General features: G+C 39.2%; 1 protein-coding gene across 6 annotated transcripts in view; it reads left to right on the top strand.

The window, feature by feature from the left end:
- Nucleotides 1-27262, top strand: part of CDK14 (cyclin dependent kinase 14) — a 605606-nt gene that overhangs the window by 190563 nt on the left and 387781 nt on the right. For all 6 annotated transcript variants that reach the window (XM_004457637.4, XM_058297008.2, XM_071215175.1 and 3 more), the window contains one exon: nucleotides 24972-25051. In XM_004457637.4, coding sequence (XP_004457694.2) covers nucleotides 24972-25051 — 80 coding nt within the window. The remainder of the gene's footprint in view (nucleotides 1-24971; nucleotides 25052-27262) is intronic.

The raw sequence follows: 27262 nt of genomic DNA, 5'->3' as shown, positions 1-27262 counted from the left end.
GGGCTAATTATAATAGAATCAACTTCATACAGTTCTGAAAAATATATATGAATGAATACCTATAGAGCATTTAGAATTTTCTTTGGCATATGATATAGGTTCAATGAATATTATCCATTATTTTTCCTTTGTTTCTTATAATAATCTTATAAAAGCTTTGAAATAAAATTAAGACCCAATTTTACAGATAAAGAAACTAAGGCCCATAGAGGTTGAGTAACTTGCCCAAGAGCTAGATGCCAGAGCCAGGATTCAAACTGATTCAAACCCCGTCAATCCAATTCCAGAGCTGAGTTCTTTTAATTTTTGGAAAAATTTTGAAATCTGGTCTCATGAAATCTGTACTTCCCCTCTCCTATCTTGTTAACTATATACTCTAAAGGGATATAGCCAATTTTCTCCATGATTCTTATATCTTCCTGCTGTACCAGTGTTGTAATTTCTCATTGGTCATCTATCATTTGTGTTCTTCACTGTTCTAGGCAACTCAACAGTGACATTATGGCTATTTTTCTCCTTATTTCACCCAAATGACTTGTGATTTTCCATATGGTAGGTGTCAGCTTGAAGCAGAGCACTGCTCCCCTTTCCCTTCTATCAGATTTATTTTGGGCAGCATTTTCCATTCCATTGCTACCTTCTCATTGTGGACCTCAGCCCAGTGCTTGATGGCAATCATTTCTCCTACTGCCTTTTGTTTTTTGTTTTTGTTTTTGAAAGCACAAAACAACAGAAATTTATTTTCTCAGTTGGGTAGCCCAGAATTCTGAAGGCAAGTTGTAGTCTGGGCCATTCTCCCTCCGAAAGCTCTACTAAAAAAAAATCCTTCCTTGCACCTTCCAGCTTCTTTTGGCTCCCAGCAATCCTTGTCATTCATTGAATGGCAGCTGATCACTCCAATCTCTGCTTCCATCATCATATGGCCTTCTTCCTTGTGTCTGTATTTGTCTCCTCTTCTTAAAATTCAGTGTTTAGCATATTTTCTATATGAGACTTATGAACTTTAGGTTAATCATGGGAACTGTAGGAATATTATTCAGCCATAAAAAGGAATGAAGTACTGACACGTTATATGTTATATGTTATATATAACATGTTATATGTTATAGCATGGATGAAACTTAAAAACATTATGCTATTTGAAAGTAGCCAAACAAACCAGCAAAATGGACATACTTTGTTAATTCCATTCATATGAAATATCCATAATTGGTAAATGCATAGAGATAGAAAACAGATTAGTGTTTGCTGGAGGAAATGGGGAGTGACTGCTTAATTATTAATAGTATGGGCTTTATGTGTATAGTGATGAAAAAGTTCCAGAGCTAACTTGTGATAATGGTTGTACAACATTGTGGGTGTACTTTACTCCTCTGAATTGTACACTTTTAAATGGTTAAAATGACAAATTTTAATGTCTGTGAATTTTGCCAAAATATATCTTTAGCTTTATTCTGGAATTGTCTTTTTAATTATTTACTTCTGTCAGTTTTTCTTAACACCTTTTGAGTGTTTGTTCTTTATCATTTATACATTTGGTATTTTTACATATTCCTGATGAATTGATTCTTTTTTTCTTAATGAAATATGACTTTTTATCTGGAAAATATTTCCTCTAGAAAACTATTTCTATCTGATACTAATATTGCCTCTACCACATACGTATGTTGGTAGTATGTAAGGTAAATATATATTCAACCAATTTCCTTTCAATTAGTGGATTTTTATAATTAAACTGTGCTGTGTATGTACATAAAAGTTGTATTATGTTACTTGGTGTTATGTTCTTCCTGCCTTATTTTGGGGTATTTCTATGATTTTAGAATTCTTTTAAAATTCCTCTCGGATTTTTCAGACTCCTACTGCCTTTTCATACTGCTTTTATGGCTAACATAACTCCGTTATCATTCTCACAAATAACAGAGAAACTATTATAGCGAGAACTGTATCTTAAAGAAATAAAATTCTTTCCAGTGGGTTTTTGAGTAAATCAGAAATGCAGTGTCTTTAACTCCCACCCAAAGTATATCCCTGGAACATGATGTGAGAGTAGTTAATCATTCAAAATTGAGTTAAGAGAAGAGATTTTCATACCTGTTGTGTTCTTTCGACAGCTTGCCAAATCTTTATGCTTTTGTTCTCTTTTTCAGTCACTTCCTGGCATGTTTATTTCTGAGTTTGTGTGCTTGTATTCTTTGTATGTATTTATTTACATGTATTTTCAGATAAGACTTCTCTGAATTGTAAACCATTTTGGTGGTAATTTACATGACCTGAGCTAATTTACCACTGACCCATTTATTTAAAAAAAGGGCTGGCTTATTTAACAAAGTCTGCAGAGAGCAACTGCACTGAAGGTTGTTTTTCCTAATAAATATGACTATGTAGATGATGCTGAAAATCACATATGCAGCTATTGAAGCTGGTCTGGCCAGATTTCCACTCAGAAACAGTATGGTAGCCACTTAACAACTAGTTTGTATTTTTATATTTTCTTTCTACTGTTTGTGTGTGTGTGTGTGGATGGGTGTGTGGGTGTATTTATATGAAAAGAAAACTCAGAGAGATGGCAGAGATTTTCCTTGAAAGTTGAAGAAAGACAAGTTGACAGGTAGAATGATGTGCCTAAGTTTATATACCTGATTAGTATCAGAGCTAGACTGAAAATTAGGTGTCTCAACTTCTTATCTGTCACTTCTTCTGCTATACTTCAGAGTTGAAGTCATTCCATCTACCTGAAATGAGTAACTCTTTTTTTCCAGCATCCTGTATAATTCAGTCATACTTTGTCCTTAGTCACTCAACATTAATGTCTTATGATAGCCTAATAGTTGGGTGCTTTTCTGACACATGAGTAATCATGTTCTCCCACTGTCCTAAATTATGTTCTTTCAGTCAATTTGACTAATTAGTGGTCTGGATAATTGTGGTCATGGTTAAAGGAAAAAACATAAATTAATGATAGATTTTCTTTTAAAATGTGTGTATTTGGAAACAAAATATAAAGAAAGGTAATACCACATGTTAAACCAGACAGAATTGATTATCTACCATGGATACAGGTCATTAGTTTTATAGTGTCTTTTTTTTTTTCAGTAACTGCATGATATATTATTCAAAGAAATTCAGTTTTTTCTGGAACATAAAAAGATAAATATTTTTAGTTTTAATTTTTGACAGTAATTTTTACATAGCTTCATTCCAATTTTTTTTTAAACAATACGATTATATCTTAGAAAACAGACAAATAGTGGACAGTTGCTACTCAGTGATTGAAACTCTTATCTGCAGAGATTTGATATAAAAGGATTCTTATATATGTATTCAATTTATACAATTTACAGATATAGTATTTCTTTTTCTTTTTTTTTTAACTCATTATAAGGCAATATAATACATGAGCTAAAGTCTCACTTTATTTTTTGGGCTAGGATTTGTATAGAAGGTGTTGTTATGGAAGAATTCTTCATTTGCATGATTACTGATGATTTCCCATCTGCTTCAGTTGGATAACAGTTCGGGCAGTTCTGTTAACTACTCATTTGGGTGAAAACTAAGCAAATATTGTTTGTATATGTTGCCCTAAAGCCAGGGGCTTTATGCTTTACTTATCTAACACTCATTTTTAACTTAATTGAAAATATTATCAGAAAGCTTACTGTTAATGAATGAGAATATTGACACCCATAAAGGAGAGACCTTTAGGAAAGCTGGCTTTTGTGATTTCTTAGTTATGTAAATTGTTCTGTTAATTGGGAAAGTTGATATAATCTGCCCTGTCTGTAACTAACTGGTTTAGTTCTTATTTAATATAGTTGACTTCATTCATTCACTTCATTTATGCAGTACTTGTTTAGGCCAGGTAATGTGAAAGGCATTTAGCAAAAGAAAAGCCATTTATTTGGGATTTTCCTTAAGGTGGCTAAATAATGTCATCTCGTATGAAAGGAAATTAGATTTATTGTCAGTAGTTAAATTTGGTGGCCAAGGCTTAACCCTGCTGAATAACATTTTAAGACTCTTGTCAGTTATCCTCACTTTAGAGCATTAAACCTAGTATATCAATTGCACTGTAGAAAGGGGATGCCAGTAGCCCTGTTTGATGGTGATGAGTATACCTGTTATAGCTTGGGGGAAGCCCTGAAAGTAGCATAGATGGACTTAACAAATTGTCTATTTGGATTTTTGTGTAGTTACATTAAAAATTTGCAACCAGATATTTTATGTATGCATATATATGTAACTACAGTGTTGAAGTCATGGAAATTTATTAATTTTTTGGAATGTTTTAAATTATATTTCTGAGGCTATTTTATAGTTTATTTTACTCTCTATTTATATTATGAGGTATATTTAACAGTTATAAATTCAGTTAATTTACCTTTATGGAGTAGACCTAAAAATGTATATTAAACTTCTTCAAATGAACACTGTTGATGGTATGTTAGATTTTATTTCACAGGCTCCTATTCAGCTTCATTGAAAGCTTTACTCTAAAAATAATATAGATGGGAATAAAAATACTGATGCCCAGAAAAATAAAAAATCAAATTCCTTACTTGCGACGGTTTGCTCGGTCGGTAGAGGTGGGGTCTGGCTGCGGACGAGGGGTCGGTCCAGCTCTGGACGAGGGGTCGGTCCTGCTTGGGACGAAGGGTCGGTCCCACTTGGGACGAGGGGTCGGTCCGGCAGCAGACGAGGGATCGGTCTCACAAGGGGTTGCGCGGTTCGGCTGATGGGGTCGCCTGGTGAAGCCGGCGACGAAGGGGTCGCCCGGAGAAGCAGGCGACGAACTGGGGACAAGGGAGGCCAGGCCTTTGTCGGGGGCTCTCAGGACTGGAGGGCGCACGGCAGAAGAACTACCACGGAGACAAGGTAAACACGCAAGTCCACTTTATTGAGGGAGAGGCAACAGTTTTATAGGGGCTGGGGAAGGCTGATTGGTCGAAGCCACGCCCTATTCTGATTGGTTGCCGGCGAAAGGTCAGTGGGAGGTACTGGACGGGGGAGGGGTGGTGGTTAGGGATTGGCTGTCGCTGTTGCTGGGGGAAGGGGCAGGGTTTAGGGATTGGTGGCTGCTGTTGCTGGGGTGGAGGGCAGACTTGAGTTTCCCGCCCACGCCTGGCTGTTGCTGCTGTCGGGGGAAGGGAAAAGGGTGGGCTGGATTTTTCCGCCCACACGGGGCTGTTGCTGCTGTCCGGGGAGGGCAAAAGGGCAGACTGGAATTTTCTGCCCATGCCTGGCTGTTGCTGCTGTCGGGGGAGGGGAAAAGGGCAGACTGGAATTTTCTGCCCTGCGCCTGCGCAGGGAGAAGGAAGAAGAAGGGTGCCGCCCCACAAGGCATCGGGTGGCGCCATCTGGGAGGAGGGGCGGCCGCGGAAGCATGGCTGCCGAGAAGGGGAGACCCGAGGGCACTCTGCGCCCATGCCGAGCTTCCTTCAGGGGTGGCGGTGGGCCCGACCAACCACCCTATTATGGGGGCAGCGGAATTAGGCCTACTGCGGCCGCTCCCCTGCCAGGCCAGCAAACCACACTTCAGCCCGAGGGGTGACCGCACTTACTGAATCAATTTTGTAGTGGGTCTGGCATCCAAACTCCCCCAAAACTGATTTTCTTACCTTATAGCCTACTTCTTCCCTAATTTCTGTTCATTGTGCTTTAAATGTACTTTGCTTTTCTCCAGTTCTGTACCTTTGTTTATGATAGATCCCTCTATATGTTAGGAGGGTTACCACTCATTTTCAATATTCACCCTCTCATCTTTAAGGACCAACTCAAGATCCACCCATACCATGAAATATTCCTGGCTTCTGGCTTGATGTAGTTACCGCCTTGGTTGGTTTCTTCTATACTTTATTATATGTATATAACTTATTCTTTAGCACCTGTCTACGTGGATCCTAAAATGGGTCCATTTTTAGCTATTAATGGATGCTCAATTAATAAATGTTAACTATAATGATAGGAGAAAATGTTCAGGAATGCTCCAGTCTGGCTCCTTAAATGTGATGAGAAGAGACTCTTACAGATGGTCCTCGGCCGAGAGCTGTAGCCAGGACATAGGAAATTATTTCTTTAGCTGCATATTTGATTATTATGGGTCTCAGTTCTTCCATGTCTAAGATCATGTATCAGGGCTTATAAACAGTAAAATCTCCTACAGCCAGAGATGATTTGATTGGTTGTTTTCTGTTGCTGGGCTTGGAGCTCTCCCCCTGGACAGAATCCAGCCAGATGACTCAGAGGCACTGTGCGCCATAGACACTGTCCACATATGGTGTCAGGCCCATACACTGGCTCCCCAGTCTGTCCCCTGGTGCTTGGCTGGCAGGGTTGTCTTCACCAATAAATCAAAATGCAGGAGTCATGAAACATTATGAAAGGAAGTAAGTGCTGGGGCCATCTTCCTTAAAAGGAAAGTATGAGCTTGGCTGAACTTGAGGCTTTTTGTGTTCTTCTTTCAGCCTATCTGGAAAGGATGTATCATTAAACAGTAGAAAAGTATATGACTTGGGGAATGGATGTAGCTCAAGTCGTGGAGCACCTTCTTCCATGTACGAGGTCCTGGGTTTGATGCCAGGTACCTCCGAAAAACAAAACAAAACAAATCAACGAGAAAACCAACTCTCACTGGGGAGCGCATATAGCTCAGTGGTTGAGTGCCTGCTTCCCACGCGCAAGGTTCAATCCCTGGTATTAATAAAAAAGTATATGACCTAATATAAAAGTTTTCTAGTGTAACATTTTGGAAAATAAATCTACACATCAAAAATTGTATGGAAGATATATGTACATGTTGAAGAATTTATCTCTCAATAGTGGGGACTGTTTTTTTTTTTTTAATTTTTTTATTCATTTTTAAAAAATATAACATTGAAAAAATATGAGATCCAATTCAACTCCACCGCCCCCACCCCACCACTCCCCCCACTGTAACACTCTCTCCCATCATCATGACATATCCATTGCATTTGGTAAGTATATCTCTGGGCATCGCTGTACCTCATGGTCAGTGTCCACATCATAGCCCATACTCTCCCATGTTCCATCCAGTGGGCCCTGGGAGGATCTACAATGTCCGGTAATTGTCCCTGAAGCACCACCCAGGACAACTCCAAGTCCCGAAAACGCCTCCACATCTCATCTCTTCCTCCCATTCCCCGCACCCATCAGCCACCATGGCCACTTTTCCCATACCAATGCCACATTTTCTGTGGACCTTGGATTGGTTGTGTCCATTGCACATCTATGTCAAGAGGGGGCTTAGATTCCACACGGATGCTGGATGCAATCCTCCTGCTTTCAGTTGTAGGCACTCTAGGCTCCATGTTGTGGTGGTTGACATTCTTCAACTCCATGTTAGCTGAGTGGGGTAAGTCCAATAAATCAGAGTGTAGGAGTTGAAGTCTGTTGAGGCTCAGGGCCTGGCTATCATATTATCAGTCCAGAGATTCAAATCAGTGGGACTGTTTATTTAAAAGTTTTCTGTATTCTCCATCTATTCTGTCATAAACATGTATGACTTTTGTAGTTAGGATAAGCCATTAAGTCGTTGTAAAATAGGTTGATTTTGTGGTTTGTAAAAATTATTAGAAAGCACAAAGAATAATGATACCATTTTTAAAGTAATTTGATCACCAGTGTCTGAAAAAGAATTTTATAAACATAGTGTCTAGTGAATCAGAGTAAGAGAGTGTGAACCACACACCTCTCTTCTGTCATTCATGCTTTAATTGTTGCTACCCCACAGAAAGTTTATAAATGTGGTCTCTGAAGTCTAATGTCCTAGTTGTGTGATTTGTAGAAACAAATTACTATTTAGCCATCCTGTGCCTTGGTTTCTTTAATATAAAGTAGAGACAATAATAGTATCTATCACACAGAGGTGTTGTGGAGGGTGACTGAGATGATGTAATTAAAGTGACTGGCCTGTGACATTGTAAGTACCTCAGTGGTATTGATAATTAAGCAATTGTGCCATTGAAGACAACTCTCTTGATTTTAAACTTATTGACAGCTTATAAAGCAATTTGCATTCCATATCAACTTAACTAATTTTTGCTTTGACTGTTTTGGTAGGTTTTGAATGAAATCCTAGCACAGATTTTATCATACCAGTGACTCAACTTTAATAAAGATCTTTCCTTATCTAATCTTTTCTTTGGTAGTATATGAAATAATACAAACCCTGATCTTCAATATGTTTAGGTTGATTTTTAAAAAAAGATTCATTAACTCCCCTCCCACCCCCATCCCCCGTTGTCTGCTCTCTGTGTCCATTTGCTGTGTGTTTTTCTCTGTCTGCTTATATTCTCATTAGGTGGCTCCGGGAACCGATCCTGGGACTTTGCGGAGTGGAAGAGAGGTGGTTATTATCTTGCACCACCTTAGCTCCCAGATCTGCTGCATCTCTCAGTGTCTCTCCTCTGTGTCTCTTTCTGTTGCATCACCTTATTGCTCCAGCTCTCCGCGTGGGCCAGCACTCCTGCACAGGGCAGTACTCCTGCATGGGGCAGCACTCTGCACGGGCCAGCATTGCCGTGTGGGCCAGCTTACCACACAGGCCAGCTTGCCTTCACCAGGAGGCCCTGGATATCGAACCCTAGACCTATTATATGGTAGATGGGAACCCAATTGCTTGAGCCACATCTGCTTTCCTGATTTTTAAATTTTATATTTAATTGAATCGTTTTTACTTTGAATCCCTGCATACCTATGAAGCAGTTCATTTTATTTTATTTTAATTTATTTATTCCCCCCCCCCCATTGTCTGCTCTCTGTCTCCATTCCCTGTGTGTTCTTCTGTGTCCGCTTACATTCTTGTCAGGCAGCACTGGGAATCTGTGTCTCTTTTTGTTGCTGGTCATCTTGCTGTGTCAGCTCTCCGTGTGTACAGCGCCACTTCTGGGCGGGCTTAGCTTTCACGTGGGGTGGCTTTCCTTGCGGGGTGCACTCCTTGCGTGTGGGGCACTCCTACACTGGGGGCACCCCTGCGTGGCATGGCACTCCTTAACACACGGCAGCACTGTGAGTGGGCCAGCTCACCACATGGGTCAGGCGGTCCTGGGTATCGAACCCTGGACCCCTTATATGATAGGCAGACGCGCTATCAGCTGAGCCACATCTGCATCCCATATTTTTTTTAAAGGTACTTAGATTACATAAATGTTATATAAAAAGTATAGGGGATTCCCATAGGCCTCGCTCCACACACCTCCCACATTTTCCTACATTAACCACATCCTTCATTAGTGTGAGGTACATTCAGTGCAATTGATGAACACATTTTGGAGCATTGCCAGTAAGAGTGGTTTAAAGTTTACATTGTAGTTTGCATTCTCTCCCACCTAATTCTCTAGGTTGTTGCAAGATGTATCATGACTTGTATCTGTTGTTGCAGTGTCATTCAGGAAAATTCCCAAGTCCCAAAAATGCCCCTGCACTACACCTGTTTTTCCCTTTCCCTCAGAACCTCCAGTGGCTACTGCCTCCACTTCAATGGTATAATTTCTTCCATTGCTAGAATCACAACAAGTCTACAGTAGAATACCAGTAAGTCTACTTTAGTCCATAGTTCATTACCCAGTTCTCAGGATTCTGGGATGGTGATGTCCACTCCATCTCTAACTGAGAGGAAGCTGTGATCCCATAGGGCTGATGGATGGGGCTTTCAGTTGTAGACTCTCTTGGCTCCTTGGTTTGGTAGTTGTCCATCATTACCACCTTGTTTGTCGGCCTGGATGAGACCAGTGGACTGGAGAGTAGCTGTTGCAACTCTGTTGAGATTCAGGGCCCAGCTGGCCCATGGACAGCCCAAAGATTTAAGTCTCTTGGACGTACAACTATAAACCCTAGTATTAATTATAGGTTCAGATAGAAGGACAGATGAGCCATGTGTAGGGAAACCATAACTGAGTCCAACTCTGTCACACTGGGGAGCATAAATTCCAAAGTAGGCCTGCTGGCAAGCCACCAAATTCCTGACCTACCTGCCCTGACTATGGGGCACATGTCTCCAGGGCTCTCAGGAGCCCTGCTATTTGAGGTAGTATTTACGTTGGCAGTCAGCGAGATCCTAAAGCAGTCCATTTTAAGTGATGCTTTTAAGACAGTCCATTTTAAGGCACTGTTGCCTGAGAGTTTGGTTGTTCATGATCCATAGCATTGTTTTCTGATTCTTTCTATCAAAGATTTTTTTAGTCCAAGTTAATAAATTTTGCTTTGCCTCACATTTTTAAAATTTCATTTAGAAATGTATTAAAAAGTAACTTATTTTCTATAATTACAAAAGTAACACATTTTTACTGGTGAATATAAAAATTACTCATAGTCTTCTTGGCTCTGTTTAAGTCTTCTAGTCCTTTCTCCAGGCTATTCTATATTTAAAATAATTTCTTTATTGGTGCTCCATAGGCATTCATGGCCAAACCAAAAGAAGAAAATACGGGGCTTGATAGTTTCCTTTTGTGGTTATAACACAAACTCAAGGCTCCACCCCCCCCCCCCCTTTCTTTTCTTTATTAGAATTGGTTCAGAATCCTCTGAACTCTGAATACTCCTGCTTTAATGACTCTCCAGGGCGGCTCTAATTGTCTTACTCTGCTGTCCCAAACGTCATATAATTTTTGTATAGCTAATTTTGAATGGGAAATACAAGATCTCTGTGGTTAGTACCACTTGACAATGAGTATTTCGGGACACTCAAATCTTTGCGGTGAATCGGTGATATGCTTTTTAGTGTATCTCATTTAACTTCTCTAGAGAAGCTTTTTTTCCCCTGGGAATGGAAGCTTGACTTCTCTCTTGTGGCTGAGCATTTATGCCTCTGCTAGATAGAGAAAGGGGAACGTTTATGACTGCTGCAGAAAAGAGAACAGGATTCTATGAACACAGTTTTGGATATAGAAGCTTGAAATGCCATGAAGTTGATTGTCAGACTTTATCCTCTTTTCTCTAATCCTAAATCATATAAGGAGTCACTGTGCTTTTTTATGCTGTAGGCTTAAAAAAAATCAACATGTGAATGAGTGAATTTGGCCAAACTTATTTTTTTTTCCTCTTTATATACTTTTTGGAAAATATAGAGAGGGGATGAAGTTAAGAAATTATTATGTAAAGTCCATTACTAGGAAATAATCAGAAAGCAAGAGATGCAGTAAGTAAGAATTAGCAGGAGAAGAATAAGTAATCTGAATTGGGAAAAACTGATAATATTATCAAAAAAATATATCTATTTCCCCCTGCTTTTGTGAAATATTTTCAATGGGGAAAAAGCTATCAAAGATAAAAATCTATTATAAGTGGAAACTTGACCTTAAAAAGAGAAAATTTGATTTCTCTGGAAATGTAAAATGTAGCTTTTTCAAAGACCTCAGTGATGTGTTTTCCAAGACAAGTGTGCTGGAATGTGGGACTTGGTACAATCCCTTCTTCCCTCCCCCTTCCTCCTTCCTAATCCCCCCCCCCACTTCCTTTCTATTTGGTGTTTCTTTGCCTCCACACCATCCCTCCTTTCTTACTTTAAAGAGCATGTGAGTGCATATGGATATAGTATGTTTATAGCACAATGCCAAATGTGAAAAAGCGTTAATAAAACCTCTTCATAATAAACTACATTTCACTCTTTTTTTTTTTTTTTTAATGAAACTATCCCATCCCATCACATAAATATGGCCCTTGCCTAGTAATTTCAGGAGTCTGTGTTAAAATACTCTTTTTACATCTGTGGGTGTCCTGAACATCTTTCCATACGTTGCCTTCTTTTGCTTTACTAACAATTCTTCCATTCCAGGTCTTTGATAACTTTGTCTTTTCTTTGGAAACTTGGCTTTGTTTATCATGTACTTATCTTGTACATCATGTCTTATCTTCTCTGTCAAGTGGTAATCTCCTCAAGGGTCCAATGCATGTTGCTTTTTGCTACAAGGAAAATGGTTCCTTGTATCTAGGAGGTATTTATGTTCAAGATCCTGAGAAATGCACAACTCACTTCCCTAAAACTCCAGAAGGTTAATGTATCAAAAGACATGATTAAAGTGCCTCAATATCTAATATCAGACCAGATAGCAATGCTTCAGTTCAGTGAGGAAGGGAGAAGCATCAGAGAATAAGGATGACTTCAGGTTTGAAATTCACACACAAAAGATGCTATTGGTATACAAAGGTGAAGGAGAACAAGCAAATTTACTCACCTTCTGTTTTTTTTTTTTAATTTTAAAATTAATAGAATACAAGGAATGTTACATTAAAAAACATAAAGAAAAACAAAAAACATAAGAGGTTCCCATATAACCCACTCCCCACCACATCATTTTTGTAAATTGTATTTTTTTTGAAGATACATACATCACAAAAAACTGTTACACTAAAAAATATGAGGTTCCTGTATACCGCCACCCCCCCCACCCCACTCCTCCCACACCAACAACCTCCCTCATCATCGCAGCATCCTCATTACACTCAGTGAACACGTGTTGGGGCACTGCTGCACTACAAAGATAATAGTTTACCCTGTACTTCGCACTTTCCCCCAGTAAATTCAGTGGGTTATGGCAGGATATATAAAATCCAGCATCTGACCCTGCAGTATCATTAAGGCAACTCAAAATCACAGAAATGCCCCCACATCACATCTCTTCTACCCTCTCCCTGCCCTCAGCAACTACTGTGGCCACTTTCTCCACCTCGATGATAAATTTCTTCTATTACTCATTACAATAGTTTTATAGTAGAATATCAGTAAGTCCACTCTAATCTATATTTTATTCCTCCATTCTGTGGACCCTGGGATGGCGATGTCCCCTCCACCTCTAGATCAAGAGGGGGCTTAGATTCCACATGGATGATGGATGCAATTCCTTTGCTTACAGTTGTAGGTACTCTTGATTCCCTGGGTTCACCTTCTGTTTTGATGTCATCACTGCTGCCAAGGGAAGTTAGCTTCAGGTATGAAAGTGCAGAACAAATATTCATAGGAGTGAATTAAATTATCAAATGTCTCAGAAAGTTTAGTAGTACTGGTTCTCCAAGGAGTTCTGATTTAAGAGCCAAGGTGACTCTTTCACATAATTTTAAAGAAACTTGGAGGTGACGTTATTTCATCACTGTCGGTCATCTCTGAGGAACTATGAAAAATGGGTGCGGCATTAGCAGCCTTGAGAAGTCCAGATAGTCGCAGAAGAAGATGGATTCTGTGAACTAGAGCTGGGGGAAATGGTATGACTTGCCCCTGCATGCCATTCACATTCTTCCCCCTTGGAAAAGTTTAGGACAGATGATCATTCAGATGATTTGTGAGCGGTTGTTAAAAAGCAAACTAGCCATTGCTAGGTACTGATAAAAATTACATCATCCCCAAATAACCTTAATTTCTTTTTTCTGATCAGATTGTTAAGCTGGTGGACTAGCAGAACACTCTAGATATAATATATCTGCTCATTTATTAAATGGTAAATGTTCCCAATTGTGTTCTGATAAGAGGGTGATTAGGCAGTTGGATGACAGCATGTTGCTGGTAATGGAAGATTCATAACTGGCTGATTAACTCTATACCCAAGAGTGGGAGGGTTCCAGTAGAAGGCATTTCATAAACTCTTTTAGATGATAAGGGGCTAACTCATTCATTCACTGCTGCTTTTATTGTGTGCTGGGAATTATGCTGGGTGGGAATTGTCCAGCACTGTCCAGTGAGTGATGGCAGTCCAGGCTGAGGCAAGACTGAGAAAGTTGTCTTGGGGAAGAAGCAGGACTGGAGAGTAGAAAAGTGAAAAGAGTGGGAGAGAAAGACATAGGGAAAAGGAAGAAATGATAATTAATGAGACAAGGTCCCCAAAGAGGTGGAAGGCATGTGAGGGTCAAGAGCGCAGTGCCAAAGAGTAAACAGTGCCTGTTCACTGTTTTCATGTGTGCCTTGAATGAGGACACATAGAAGGATGGGGTGGCCAATGCTGGTCATAAGCAGCACTTGAGTTTAGGGCAGTGAATGATTAGGCAAAGAGTAGTTAGAGTCTTTGGAATTGTAGGTCCCTTGAACAAAACTCAGGGGGTTTAGTTGTCAGCAAGATCAATATAAGTTTGCAGTGTTTTGTTTCAATTGCAGTCTAATATACAGTTAGGTCACATTAGTTGAAATTCAGTTTCCAGATTGGGGCAGGGTACTATCCCAGTCTACTTAGCAGTTAGGAGACCACATCTGATAGTGTGTACACTGTGAAAACCACAATTCAAAAGAGATAATCAACCGAGACTTACTAAGAAGCTTTGCAACTAAGACTGTGAGGTGCACAAAATGGTTGAAAATTTTTTCATTTATACTGAAAAGGAGACTTCAGTGTTGGAGAGACCAGTCAATGGAAGAGAGGCTGTGGGAAGCAGGTGTAGGAACCTCTAGGTTTAATACGATGGTTCTCAGTCCTGGTTGCACGTTAGTGTTTTAAAACAATTCCAGGGCCCCCCACAGGACCAGTTAAATTAGGGGTGAGGCCAGCTGTTGGTATGCCTTAAAACTCCCCAGGTGATTCTGACAGACAGCCAGGCTGGAGCAGCTTTACTTAAATTCTTTGAACAGCTGCAAAACTGGCCCCATTCCTCTCTCTTTTATCAGGAGCTAAAACTTGAAGCCCCTCTGCCACATGCTTCCAAGAGACTATTGGAATGCAGTCTTCTTTGCCTCACATTATTATTTGTCCTAGGCTCTGCTGAAGGAATAAAACTCCCGGATCATTCACTTTCTCTGGAACCTCATCCCGTGTTTCTCAATATTTCTCCTTCACTGTCCCTTTGCCGCATTCTGGAGGCTCTTCCCCTGTGTCTTCCAGATCTAAAAAGTCATTACCCGATCAGCAAATTCTAATTTAGTCTCTACCTCTTTTTCAAGTGTTTTCTTTACTCGTGCCTCAGAAAACTGGCTCTCCTCTGAGGTTGTGACTTCCTCACACAGTCCTCCAAATGACTCAGATTTCTGGCCTAGAAATGAGTCCTTTAAAGTCTCCACTTGGCTATTTCAGACTTCCCAGAGTAAGTTCCTCACACGCAAGACTCTTGGAACTCTGTCTAATACTCCCCCTTCTCCAGTTTTCCTCAATTCAGTAACTGGTACCTCTGTTCACTCAGATGCTCACATTAGAACATTTGGTGTCATACTTTATACCAGGAATTCTTAACCAGGGCCCACTGACCCCCAAGGTGTATGTAGAAAAATTTCAGGGGGCCCATGAGCTTGAATTGAGAATTCAAATAAACATTATTCTTTGGGGACGTGTTGGTGTGGGTGTGATATATTTATTAAATAATACATGTAATACTGTGGACTTAGTATGACTTTCATTTTAATGTAGCTTGCTCTGAGTGCAGTGGATAACTGCCTGCAAAAAGGTCGATAAGGATTGTGGAGATGTTTTTTATGACACTGTGGAAAAACGCGAATTTCTAATTGTTTGCCCAAAATGACCATTTGAACAGATACTGAGCCATGTTAGGTTATCAGGTATTGAAATTATGGGAAAATTGTAAAACGTAATATTGAATAATCCTAAAATTTAATTTAAAGACATGCCGATGTTGAGTGTCGTAAAACTATCTGCCGCTACATTCTGAGGAGGGGCCTGTGGTTTTCACCAGACTGGCCAAAGGGTCTGTGGAACACAGATGGTTAAGAACTCCTGCTTTATACCTTCCCTTATCTCCCAATCTCATTTGTCCTACTTGCCTGTTGATTCTGTTTTCAGAATATTATTTCCCTTTTTCTCATTGTTCTTCCCAACACCCTGGTCTGAGTGGCCACCCTCTTTTCACAGACCACTGGGTCTTCCTCTTCTCCCTCTCTAGTCCCACGTTGTACCCCTGCAGACCATTCTCCACACTATAGTGAATGAGCTGAAGACATAGACTTTGAATCATGTCATTTCCTTTCTTTTTTCTTTTTAAAGATTTATTTTATTTTCCCCCTTCCCTTTCCCCCACCCTGCTGTTTTGTCCATTCCCTGTGTCATCTTCTATATCTGTTTCTTTTTGTCTTCTCTTTTTCATTTTTTCTCCTGTACGATTCACTGGGATTTGATCCTGGGAACCTCTGATGTGGAGAGAGGTTCCCTGTCAGCTGTGCCACCTCAGTTCCTGGTTTCTACTGCACTTCACCCTGATTCTCCCCTTTGTCTCTCTTCTGTTGCATCATCATCTTGCTGCATGACTCCCTTGCGTGGACACTGGCTCACCACACAGGCACGGGCTCACTGCACAGACATGCTTTCTCTTCTTCTTTTTCACAGGAGGCCCCAGGGATCAAACCCGGGTCCTCCCATATGATAGGTGGAAGCTCTGTCACTTGAGCCACATCCACTTCCCATCATTTCCTTCCTTAAGTTTCTTCAGTAATTTCCTATCAGTCCTTATTGTGAACCACAGGGAACTCCATGATATAACTACTCTCTATTTCTCTCTCTTTGGCTCTATTGTGTAATTCCTTTCCCACTAGCTCTCCTTACAGTTTTTTTCCTATATTTTTAACACATTCCATTCTCTGCCCCTGAGCTTTTGTAATATTGTTCCATCCCCTTGGAATGTTCTTATCTTTTTTATCTTTCTTGTTTCAGTTTAAATTAAATGTCACTTTTTTCAGAGAATCCTTTCTTTGTTCTCTACTCTAAAAATAGGTTTTTTAATCTCTTTGATGGGACCCTGTGATTTTCTTTCACCACAAGTATCCCAATTCATATTGTTGTGTTTTTTTTTTAATTTTAAAAAACTTACTATGGAAAAAATGACTCATGAAAGAGAATAGTTATAATAAACTCACCTGTACCTGCCACCCAGCTTCAAAATATTGGCAACCCATGTCTAATCTTGTTTCACTTATACTTTTCCCCACTTCCAATGCACCCCTCAACTTGTTTTTATTTTTTTTAAAGATTTATTTATTTCTCTCCCCTTCCCATCCCCCCCCCCTCCACTAGTTGTCTGTTCTCTGTGTCCATTTGCTGCATGTTGTTCTTTATGTCCGCTTCTTTTCTTGTCAGCGGCATGGGAATCTGTGTTCTTTTTGTTGCGTCATCTTGCTGCGTCAGCTCTCCTTGTGTGTGGCGCCATTTCTGGGCAGGCTGCACTTTCTTTTGCGCTGGGCGGCTCTCCTTATGGGGCTCACTCCTTGAACGTGGGGCTCCCCTACGTGGGGGGCACCCCTGCGTGGCAGGGCACTCCTTGCGCGCATCAGCACTGCGCATGGGCCAGCTCCACATGGGTCAAGGAGGCCCAGGGTTTGAACCGCGGACCTCCCATGTGGTAGATGGACACCCTAACCACTGGGCCAAGTCTGCTTCCCCCAAACTGTTTTTAAACAAATCCCAAACACCATATTACCTCATGGTACATTTATGCTTTAAAAGATAAAGACTTAAAAGGCATAACTGCAATACAGTTATCACATCTAAAAAAGTTAAGTTACTTAATATCATCAAATATACAATCTGTTAAAATACAATTTGTTTAACTCAAGGTAAAATTGAGGCCATATCTTGCCATTAATTGTAGTTAATTCGGTTTCTCTTTCAATCTACAGCATTCCTTCTTTTTCTGTTTTTCGTTTTATCTCTTGAAATTTATTTGTTGAAGAAACAGTTTCATTTTTCCTTTGGGTTTCTTGCTTTCTGGATTTTTTTGATTGTATCCCAGTGCTACTATTTAAATTGTTCCCTTATCTCCTTTAAATAAGCTGTTAGATTTAGACTTGGCCAGATTTGGGTTGGACTTATTCCATAGAGGGTGATGAATACTTCCATCAGGAGGCACATAATATCCAGCAGTCTCTTGAGGTTTTAGCAGTCATTGATAATCCTTTGAATGGTTGTGGCAAAATGGTGATATTCAAATTCCATCATTCCTTCATTTGTTACTTACAGTGCATCTATAAAGAGAAACTAACTTCCCTTGCCAACTATTTGCTTACAGTGAGGTATAGTTTGCATAGGAAAGGGGAGGGTGTACTTGATTTATTATTTTTACTGAAGTGTTTTTAAAATAATGAGGTGATTCCCTAGTACCCTGCAAATATGACAGATAAGGTGTTTTTTTTTTTTTTTAAAGATTTATTTATTTATTTAATTCCCCCCCCCCCCCCTCCCCTGGTTGTCTGTTCTTGGTGTCTATTTGCTGCGTCTTGTTTCTTTGTCCGCTTCTGTTGTCGTCAGCGGCACGGGAAGTGTGGGCGGCGCCATTCCTGGGCAGGCTGCTCGCTCTTTTCACACTGGGCGGCTTTCCTCACGGGCGCACTCCTTGCGCGTGGGGCTCCCCCACGCGGGGGACACCCTTGCGTGGCACGGCACTCCTTGCGCGCATCAGCGCTGCGCATGGCCAGCTCCACATGGGTCAAGGAGGCCCGGGGTTTGAACCGCGGACCTCCCATATGGTAGACGGACGCCCTAACCACTGGGCCAAAGTCCGTTTCCCAAGGTTTTTTATTATCATGATAAATTTATGGATTTAAGAATATTTCAAATCTTTCATTATCTTTGAGATGTGGGAGCCTCCTGATTCCCTTTGGCATCTCCCAGTAGTCTTTGTAGTTAATGTGCTTTGCCTGTCTCTTTGGTTAACCTTCAGCTTCATAAACACAGGGACTATGTCTGTGATGTTTCTTCTTTACCTCAAGCACAGAATCAGGTATTTGTTACATGGGGGATGGCATCTTAAAAGTTAATCAAGTGAAGCACGTCTTGTGGAAGAGTGTTTGTGGATTCAGAACTCAAAAAGTAGAAGTTATAGGAAGCAGATTTTGGCTCAGTATAAGGAGGAACTAAATAATTGGTGGTGTCAAATTACTTTCCATTTGACCATCAACTTTTGAGGGACTCCTTTGTTCTAGGCAGTGAGAGTAAATAGATAATTGATAGGCATTCAGGCCAGGGAGAATCTTTTTGTCTGATCAGGAGGCTGAATGATATCTGAGGCTACTTCTACTTCCAAAGTAATAAGACTTTAAAGTCACTTGACAGATTTTATTTTGGAAGTGAAAAGTTGGACGGTTTAAAATAGTTGAAATGTACATAATCCCGTTATGTTTTCTCCCATGAGCATTATATGCCACTCTAATTTTATGTTTCAAAGCATTATGAGTTTTCTCGTTAAATAAAACATTGATAATGATGAGTTATGCTTTAGTAGCAGTCATTTGTTATTACAGGAAATTATTGATTGAATATACGTTTTTCTTTTTGTAATTGCATTGCATTAAATCTTCAGACTTTTTGCATTATTAGTTACACCCAAATGAATAGCTTTTAAACTGTTCCTTTACTGATCTTTGAATTTCATTTTTTAAGAAGCATAATTAACAAAAATGAGCCGTTAGCCTTCCTCCGTTTCTCTATTTATATTATTTTATAAAGATTAGAAGAAGATGTAATTATTGCCAGATTACCTTCACATAGTAATTTATTTTTTTCAGGAATAAAGTATAGTGAATAGCACTTTCATGATATTCCAGAATAGCAAAAGTTAAATAGTAATCATATGACTTCTTACCTAACACTGAGTAATCAAAAAAAAAAAAAAAGTGTAATTCAGATGGAAATAGCATGACCATGAATAAGTTAGTTGTGTTCAGTTTTTGAAATGTGTAAGCAATGTAGTATAATTAGCATTTTAACTAGTGTGTTAAAAGGAATTAAAGAAGTGTTATTAGTATAACCTTTTAAATGTGTTTAATAACTTAGCCAAAAATTTATAAATCCAGCCCAAGATATTGTCCTTTCTATAACTCCGACTTGCTATTGCCACTCCCTCCCTAGTATTCACATTTCCTTCTATTGCTTCTATACCAACATAGCAAGGAAAAAAACCATTGTGTCTGCCTTCACTTGGTATTGTTTTTTGTAGCAGTTTCTCTTGAGACAAAATCATAATGGAAGAGAGAGGCAGAATATATTAAATTTCCCAGAGTATATTAGTTTTCTTTTAGGTATATTGCTTTAATTTCCTTTATATCCTCTAGACATAATTTCTTCTAGGTGTTAGCACATGGATGCTATTTTCGAAGATGACCTAGATAATATTTGTAATTTTGTTTTATTGTACTAAGCTATCCTATTAATTTGACGTAACTAATGAAATATAAAACCTTTAGGCTATCCTTTGAAAATTGTTAGTCTGTAAGGAGATTCTCTTTGAGCATGGTCTTTTGAAACTGGAGAATTTACCTTGAACTAACCGGAGAGTTTTCCGTTATAGGTTTCACAAAATGTTGAATGTGCAAATGAACAAATAGCTGAAAAAACGACTAGGTTGTTCTCCTTATTTGAAATTCCTAGGTCTTACTTCACTCATACAAGGGGATTTTCTCTTTACAAAATTAGGGCACATAGAATTGTGGACCGAGTTCTTGAAGTTGGTAGAGATTTGGTTTTGTGGTTAGAACCAATTTACAAGCTGGAGCCGCCTCCAGAGGGGCTCTGCCCGGCCATGTGGTGTCCCAGTGTCTGCCCTGGTCCCACCCAGGGCTCTTCCTCAGGCGAATCTTGACAGTCATCCTGCGTGATGGGCAGACTCATCCTTGGGCCTCAGTCAGAGTCCGAGCGATGACATGAGCCTCATAGCGAGGCCCGGGAGTTCTTCTAAGGCGGGAAGTGGCAATTGTTGGAAGAATCAAAGACTAATAAAGACTCTGGAATAAAAACGGTTCTCTATTCAGCTTTGTGCAATGTGAGGCAGATTTAGGACTATCTCCAGTACATGGTTCTGTATTAATATTAACACAATTAAAGCATTTTTTTTCACCATGGCATTTACATGAATTAATGTCTGCATCAGCAATCAAGCCTTGATTGCCTTCTATTTATTAACCTCTTATTTAGTTATTAATACTTGTTCAAGGGGAATCTTCCTTGTTTTCCTGTAAACAGCTCTAGTTTATTGATTCAGTTTGTAATGTTTTTAAGTTATTAAATCAATCTTTGAAGTATATGTTTTGAACCTTTGATAAAATAAACCCACAAGATAATTAAAAGATGTAATCTTCATTTTGTTTTGCATGGAGTAATAGGTATACTCTTTGGTATCATTAAAAACTGAGATTTTGTTAATGAGTCAGTAACTTGATATTTCAAGCATTTTAATCCATACTAAAATTTAAAAAAATACATGTATTCACCAAAGGTAGTGCGTTAGAAAATTTTGATTTTCCCCCCAAAGTTACCTTTTTCAAAGCTGAAGCCAGTGACTTAACATTTTCACTTGGCTTTAAAAACTAAGGGATTCAGGAGTGAATGAGTATCTAGACATGTAGAGAAAAACTAAGAAAGGAGAAAGTCACAATGACTCTTAGGCTAAAAGAGCAATTTGATAATCAATGTGATTCTTAATGGAAAATGAATGAAGCAACTGGAGAGGAGGGAGATACTGATTAGTAGTCTGTGCTCAGATTATTAAAGGGTAGTAAGAGTTTTGAAACATGTCTTTTGGGTACAAAAAGGATAATTAAGAAAGCATTCTATAAATTCTACAACTTTAAAGAAATAAAACTTTAAGATATCTGTATACTTCCTAAACAAAGATTCTGCACCTTTAATTTGAAAAAAGAATATTTTATCCAGGCTAAAAGAAGATATTGAAAACTTTATAAAGTTTTGGAATTCCCCAAAATTTTGGAAACTAATTTTTATACTTCTTTCTCGACTTATCTTACAGATATAAGGAAAAAAATGTCAATATCTTCACAGTATCAATATTCATTCAGTAAAATATTTTGCAAGGCTATGCTATATTAGGCAATTTCTAAGCACTGGGCATATATCAATGAATGAAAGAGAAAAAAGTCCCTTCTCTCCTGGTGGCTATCTTCTAGTTTAAATTTAAGGCAACTTTTAGTTCCATATGACATAATATATCATAGCATCTCAATGCTATTAGGTATTGTGATTGTAATAAATATTATTAAAATTACTATAAATATAGAAATTAACACTTGGAAGTTCGATTCATGGAGAATTAGGCTTCAGAATCAGAATTTGATGAAACTAGATAATGTTTTTATAAACTGTTGCTATGTAAAATATGTTTGTTGAAACAATTGTCAGCATAAAAATAATGCAAATTAGGTGGTCCTTATAACTTAGTGGCATTTCATCTTTAGTTGTATTTAAAGAATGTTGGTTCAATTAATGGTTTGTCTTTTTTCAGTGCATTACAGGACAATTACAGTGTCATGGTTTGAGGGTATATAATGAGGTTCCTGTACTTCTGAATTCAGTTCGGGATATATCCAAGTTAACGACCACAGGGGAAGGAAAGGTTTTGTGGGAAGAAGGTTGTAGGTGTGTGTTTATGGACAAAAGGGGAAATGTCTGTAAAGTTGTTGGGAAAATTCCATCAGTTCATGGAGTCAGCTACTGCTTCCTCGGAGAGCCAGTGATGAGCTTAACTGGCCTGAGAAAAATCTGTGCAGAAGTCAGCACTGAGTACATCCCAGCCTCCAGCACCACCAAAGGCTTCCCTCTTTCTTTTTTTTTATTTATTTTTATTTAATTCCACCCCCCCCCCCCCCCCCCCCGTTGTCTGTTCTCTGTGTCTATTTGCTGCGTCTTGTTTCTTTGTCCGCTTCTGTTGTAGTCAGCGGCAGGGGAAGTGGGCGGCGCCATTCCTGGGCAGCGCCATTTCTGGGCAGGCTGCACTTTCTTTCGCGCTGGGCGGCTCTCCTTACGGGTGCACTCCTTGTGCGTGGGGCTCCCCTACGCAGGGGACACCCCTACGCAGGGGACACCCCTGCGTGGCACGGCACTCCTTGCGCGCATCAGCACTGCGCATGGGCCGGCTCCACACGGGTCAAGGAGGCCCGGGGTTTGAACCGCGGACCTCCCAAGTGGTAGACAGACGCCCTAACCACTGGGCCAAGTCCGTTTCCCCCCTCTTTCCTAAAGACAAAGTAAAGTATGCAAAATGCAGGCTCCAGCTGAACCCCTGGTGCATATTAATTTTTTGCCCACACCTGGGTACTGAGAGCACAATTGTGATTAAAAATGTCAAGGTCATGAACTCAGGAGAGCAGAGTTGCAGAGGCAAAATGAGGCAGGCCTGTCCTCCTAGCTGAAACAGAAAGAAAAATAAAAAATAAAAACAACAGCTCCTAACCTTGAGAAAGATGGCATGCTGTAGAGCCTTCAAATCAAAAGCTCTTATGCAATTATTTTAACGCATGATATATTTGAACAGTCAGTTCAGTGAGGAATGTCACTAGGACGACTGGGCAGTGATAAATGCCTTTTGGGAATTGTGTCTCTTGCAGTTTAGAGGCAAAAATATTTCAACTAGACATAGTTTTTAAAAGAAACTTTCAAAATCTTCATTTCAAACTCAGGCACTTGATTCTCTGGGCCACCCGAGTTCTCCTTGCTGGTTCCTTCACCTTAAAGATCTTTGGTAGCAATTAAATTGCAGCAGGGAGCCATTTTTGACTTATCAGATTGGTGAAATAAAATGTTGATAACATATAGCATAGGTGAGGTGGGAACAGACCTTGAGGTAGGAAAACTTGCCAGTATTCAGTAAGGTTTGAAATGCGTATCCCTCTTTTGACTTTGAATTGCACTTACGGGAATTTATCTTAACAGATGTATTTTTCCACATGGCTGAAATGACATGTGTACGAATATTCATCATGACACTATGGTAGCAAAAAACTGGGAACAAGCTCAATGCCCAAAAATAAAGGGGGGGTTGGTTGGTTAAATTAAGTACTCTTCACTCACACAAAGAAAAATTGCATAAGCTTTATAAAACAAGTCGCAGTTTTCTATGAATTTATGAGAAAGAGTCATTGAAATATGTGAAGTGACATAAACCATCAGTGTACTCTGTATGGGCTACTGCTGTTGTGTGTGTCTATATACATGTACATATGCACACATATACAAATACACACATACACTGTATGTACCTGGATGTATGCAAACAAGTGTTAAGTGGTGGCCTTGGAAGACCAGAGCTGGGTTGATAGAGGAGGGTCTAGTGGGGAGTTTTTCTTTTTATCAATCACCTTCTTGTATATTTTACATTTTTAACATGTACTTGATTTATCTATTTTCATTAAGCAAACGAACAAGTAAATAAGCCAAATAAAGTGTGGCTGGTCTTAGTAAAGCTAGAAAATAGACTACTCAAGGAGAAGGCCTGTATAGATAGTCATGTGTTTGCTTGTTGACAGAATTGACCTTGGATAACCAGTTATCCCCATAGTGTAATCTTCCTTTTAAATAGAGCTGATACACATCTAGAGTAACCCTGGAAGAACCATCTGCTTTAGATAAATCCTGTGTAATCTTTGTAATGGTAAAAACACTTATAACTTTCACTTTGATGATATACCATAATATAAAACCCAGCTAGACCAAATCTAAGTTTAGGTGACTCTAGTAAAAAGAAAGGAGGGAGGGAAGGAGAGAGAGAGAGACCCTAGATAGATAGATTAGATAGGTAGGTAGATAGATAGATGATAGATAGATAGATGCCCAGAGAGATAGAGAGAGAGAGAGGGAGAGAGAAAGGGAGAGAGAGAGGGAGAGAGGTGAATATCAAGTTTCTGTCCTTGGGGATTGAATGAGTTTAACTAAAGTCAGGAAGATGAAGATTTTTCAGGAAAAGAAACAGAGTTACTGGAGAGAGAATTATTTTGACTGCTTGATTTTTAATTATTTGAGAATAATTGATGAAGCATGGTGATTTTGTTAAGCTCTAGTTTCATTCCAGATGGATCAAAGAATAAATGGGAGAATTTCAGTTAAGTCTTGGACTATGCAAGTGTGAATATTTAAAATGTGAATATTTAAGATGATGTAGAATTCCCAGCCTTACTGAAATTAATCTTGTTATAGTGGAATGTTTGAGTCACTGACATTTTCAGTGCAAAATGGCATACAATATAAATTATAAGGAAGAAAATTAGAACTGTAATGGGAACATGGATTTGCTTCTCATGTTTTTTTTTCTTCCAGGGTAAATGGAAAATTGGTAGCATTGAAGGTGATCAGGCTGCAAGAAGAAGAAGGTACACCTTTTACAGCTATCAGGGAAGGTAGGCACTTATTCTGGTTATCTTTGTTTTTGTGGTTATATGATGTCCATAGCTTTTAAAATATTATATATGCCTGGTTATGCTCAGCTTTTAAATTACATGGTTCTATCTCTATTGGAATATGTAAACTGAAATTTAAATATCAGTACCTCTTGGAATGATATGAAATCATGTTAAATAAAACAAGACTATCTGTCTGTATACTTGGATATGAGGAAGGGGGAACTACTCTGTAATGACGGTGAGGTTATCCCTAGAAAGGTACTTGAGGAATTTCATATATCTGATTTTGTTTGCCAAGCTCCTAAAGTGCATATTAATTTAATGGATATATACTAATCTAACTTTATATGTGTGACTTCTAAGAAAAGTCCTTAAAATGGGGGAGAGGGGAGTCCTGCTTTCTTTTTAATAATTTGTGTTTCTTAATCCTTGATTTATTAGTTCCTATCTTTTACTGTATTTTTCTATTGGTATTTCTTATTGATTTATAGACACTCTTTATATGTTAGGATCTTTTATGTTATGTTTTCTTCCTTTCAGTTTTCTAAAATTTCCCTGTATAATGTAGGTGGTTTTTATATGTTTTTAATTTTTATGAAATAAAATTGCTTTGTCATTCTGCTTATTACTTCTTACATAGACAAGTTTCCTAATCTAAGAAATCAAATACTTTCTTTTATTGCTAATAAGCATTTCAGAACTTTTGGGATTAGTAGCTTTCTCTGTTACATTTTATAAGGTACAAATTATCTTGAAATAAGACCAGGTTAATTTTGAGTTGAACGAATCACAGTTACTGTTCTGCTGATCTACAAGATAAATATCAACGTTGACAATCTAAATGTAATGCCTCTAGTCATACTTGTTTCCACAACTATCATTTTTATTTATACTTATTTTCGAGAAACCTTTTTTCTGTTTCATTTGTTCACTTCTCATTCTTCTTTTTCATCCTGTTTCTATTTGGTTTCCATCATTCTTATGTAGCTGAAATTGTTCTCATCAAGTTCACCAGTAACCTCTTCATTGCCAAATCAAATATAAACCTCTGTATCTTCATTTTACTTAACCTTTCAGCAGATTGCAAGTGGTTGAAACATTCTCTTCTCAAGGTGTCTTAGTTTGCTGCAGGGCTGCCAATGCAAAGCACCAGAAATGTGTTGGCTTTTATAAAGGGAGTTTATTTGGGGTAAATGCTTATAGTTCTGAGCTGTGAAATGTCCAAATCAAAGATCAGCAGAGACGCTTTCTCAGGGTCCTGCCATATGGTGAAGCAAGGTGGTGGTCCATATCTGCTGAGGTCTCTGCCTTCCCCTCCAGGATCTACTGTCTCTGAGAGCTCAGCTGTGGGCAACCAGATAGAGGACTTGTCTCCTGGGTTCAGCTGTGAGCTATCAGGCATATGGCTCATCTCCTTTTGAGCTGTTCCGTGGGCCCCTTCCCTTGGGGGTCCTCTTTCTGTGGGTCTGTGCTCTGCTGGTTCCAGACTTCAGTACTTTTCTCAGCCTCTTGGGGATTCTGTTTTGCTACTGTCCACTCTCTTACATGACTGGGTGAAATATGGCAGAGCCCTCTTTACCTGTGTATGTTACCATTTTTTTCAGACCCAGCAAGAGGACAGAGACTCACCCTGAGTCACGCCTCACTGATGTAGTCCAGTCAAAAGGGTCTCACCCATAGGAATGGATTCATTAAAAATATATAATCTTTCTCTTTTTGGGATGCATAAAATAACTTCAAACTGTCACCATAGGTTTTTCTCTTTTCTGTTGTGCTCGCTTCCTCTCTAAATTTTAGGGAATGTCAGGACAGGGAATGGCCTTCTTTTCCCTGCCAGGACTCTTTGCTGGGTGATTCTATCTATTTCCATGAGTTTTAAATAGCGCTACATATGTACCTTTTGGGCTGTGATCCTGTTGTCCATTCTCATATATCCATCTGCTACTTGGCATCCCCTCTTGAATCCAGGAATATCAAAAAAGGATAGTACTTCACACTAGGTGAAGTTTATTCCAGGATGCAAGGGTGCTTCAACATTCAATAATCAACAGATGTCTAGCAGTCATCTCAAATTAAAGCATCCAAAATGGAACTCATGGTTCCCCCAACTCCACCACAAACCAAACCATTTTCTCCCAGTGTTAGTAATGACACATCCATTGCCCCCCTTCCCCAAATCTAGCCCATGAACAAATCCTGTTGGTTGCT

This window comes from Dasypus novemcinctus, chromosome 5 (assembly GCF_030445035.2).
Source record: "Dasypus novemcinctus isolate mDasNov1 chromosome 5, mDasNov1.1.hap2, whole genome shotgun sequence".
In the NCBI taxonomy this organism is placed as follows: Eukaryota; Metazoa; Chordata; class Mammalia; order Cingulata; family Dasypodidae; genus Dasypus; species Dasypus novemcinctus.
This window is presented reverse-complemented; position numbering and strand designations above follow the sequence as displayed.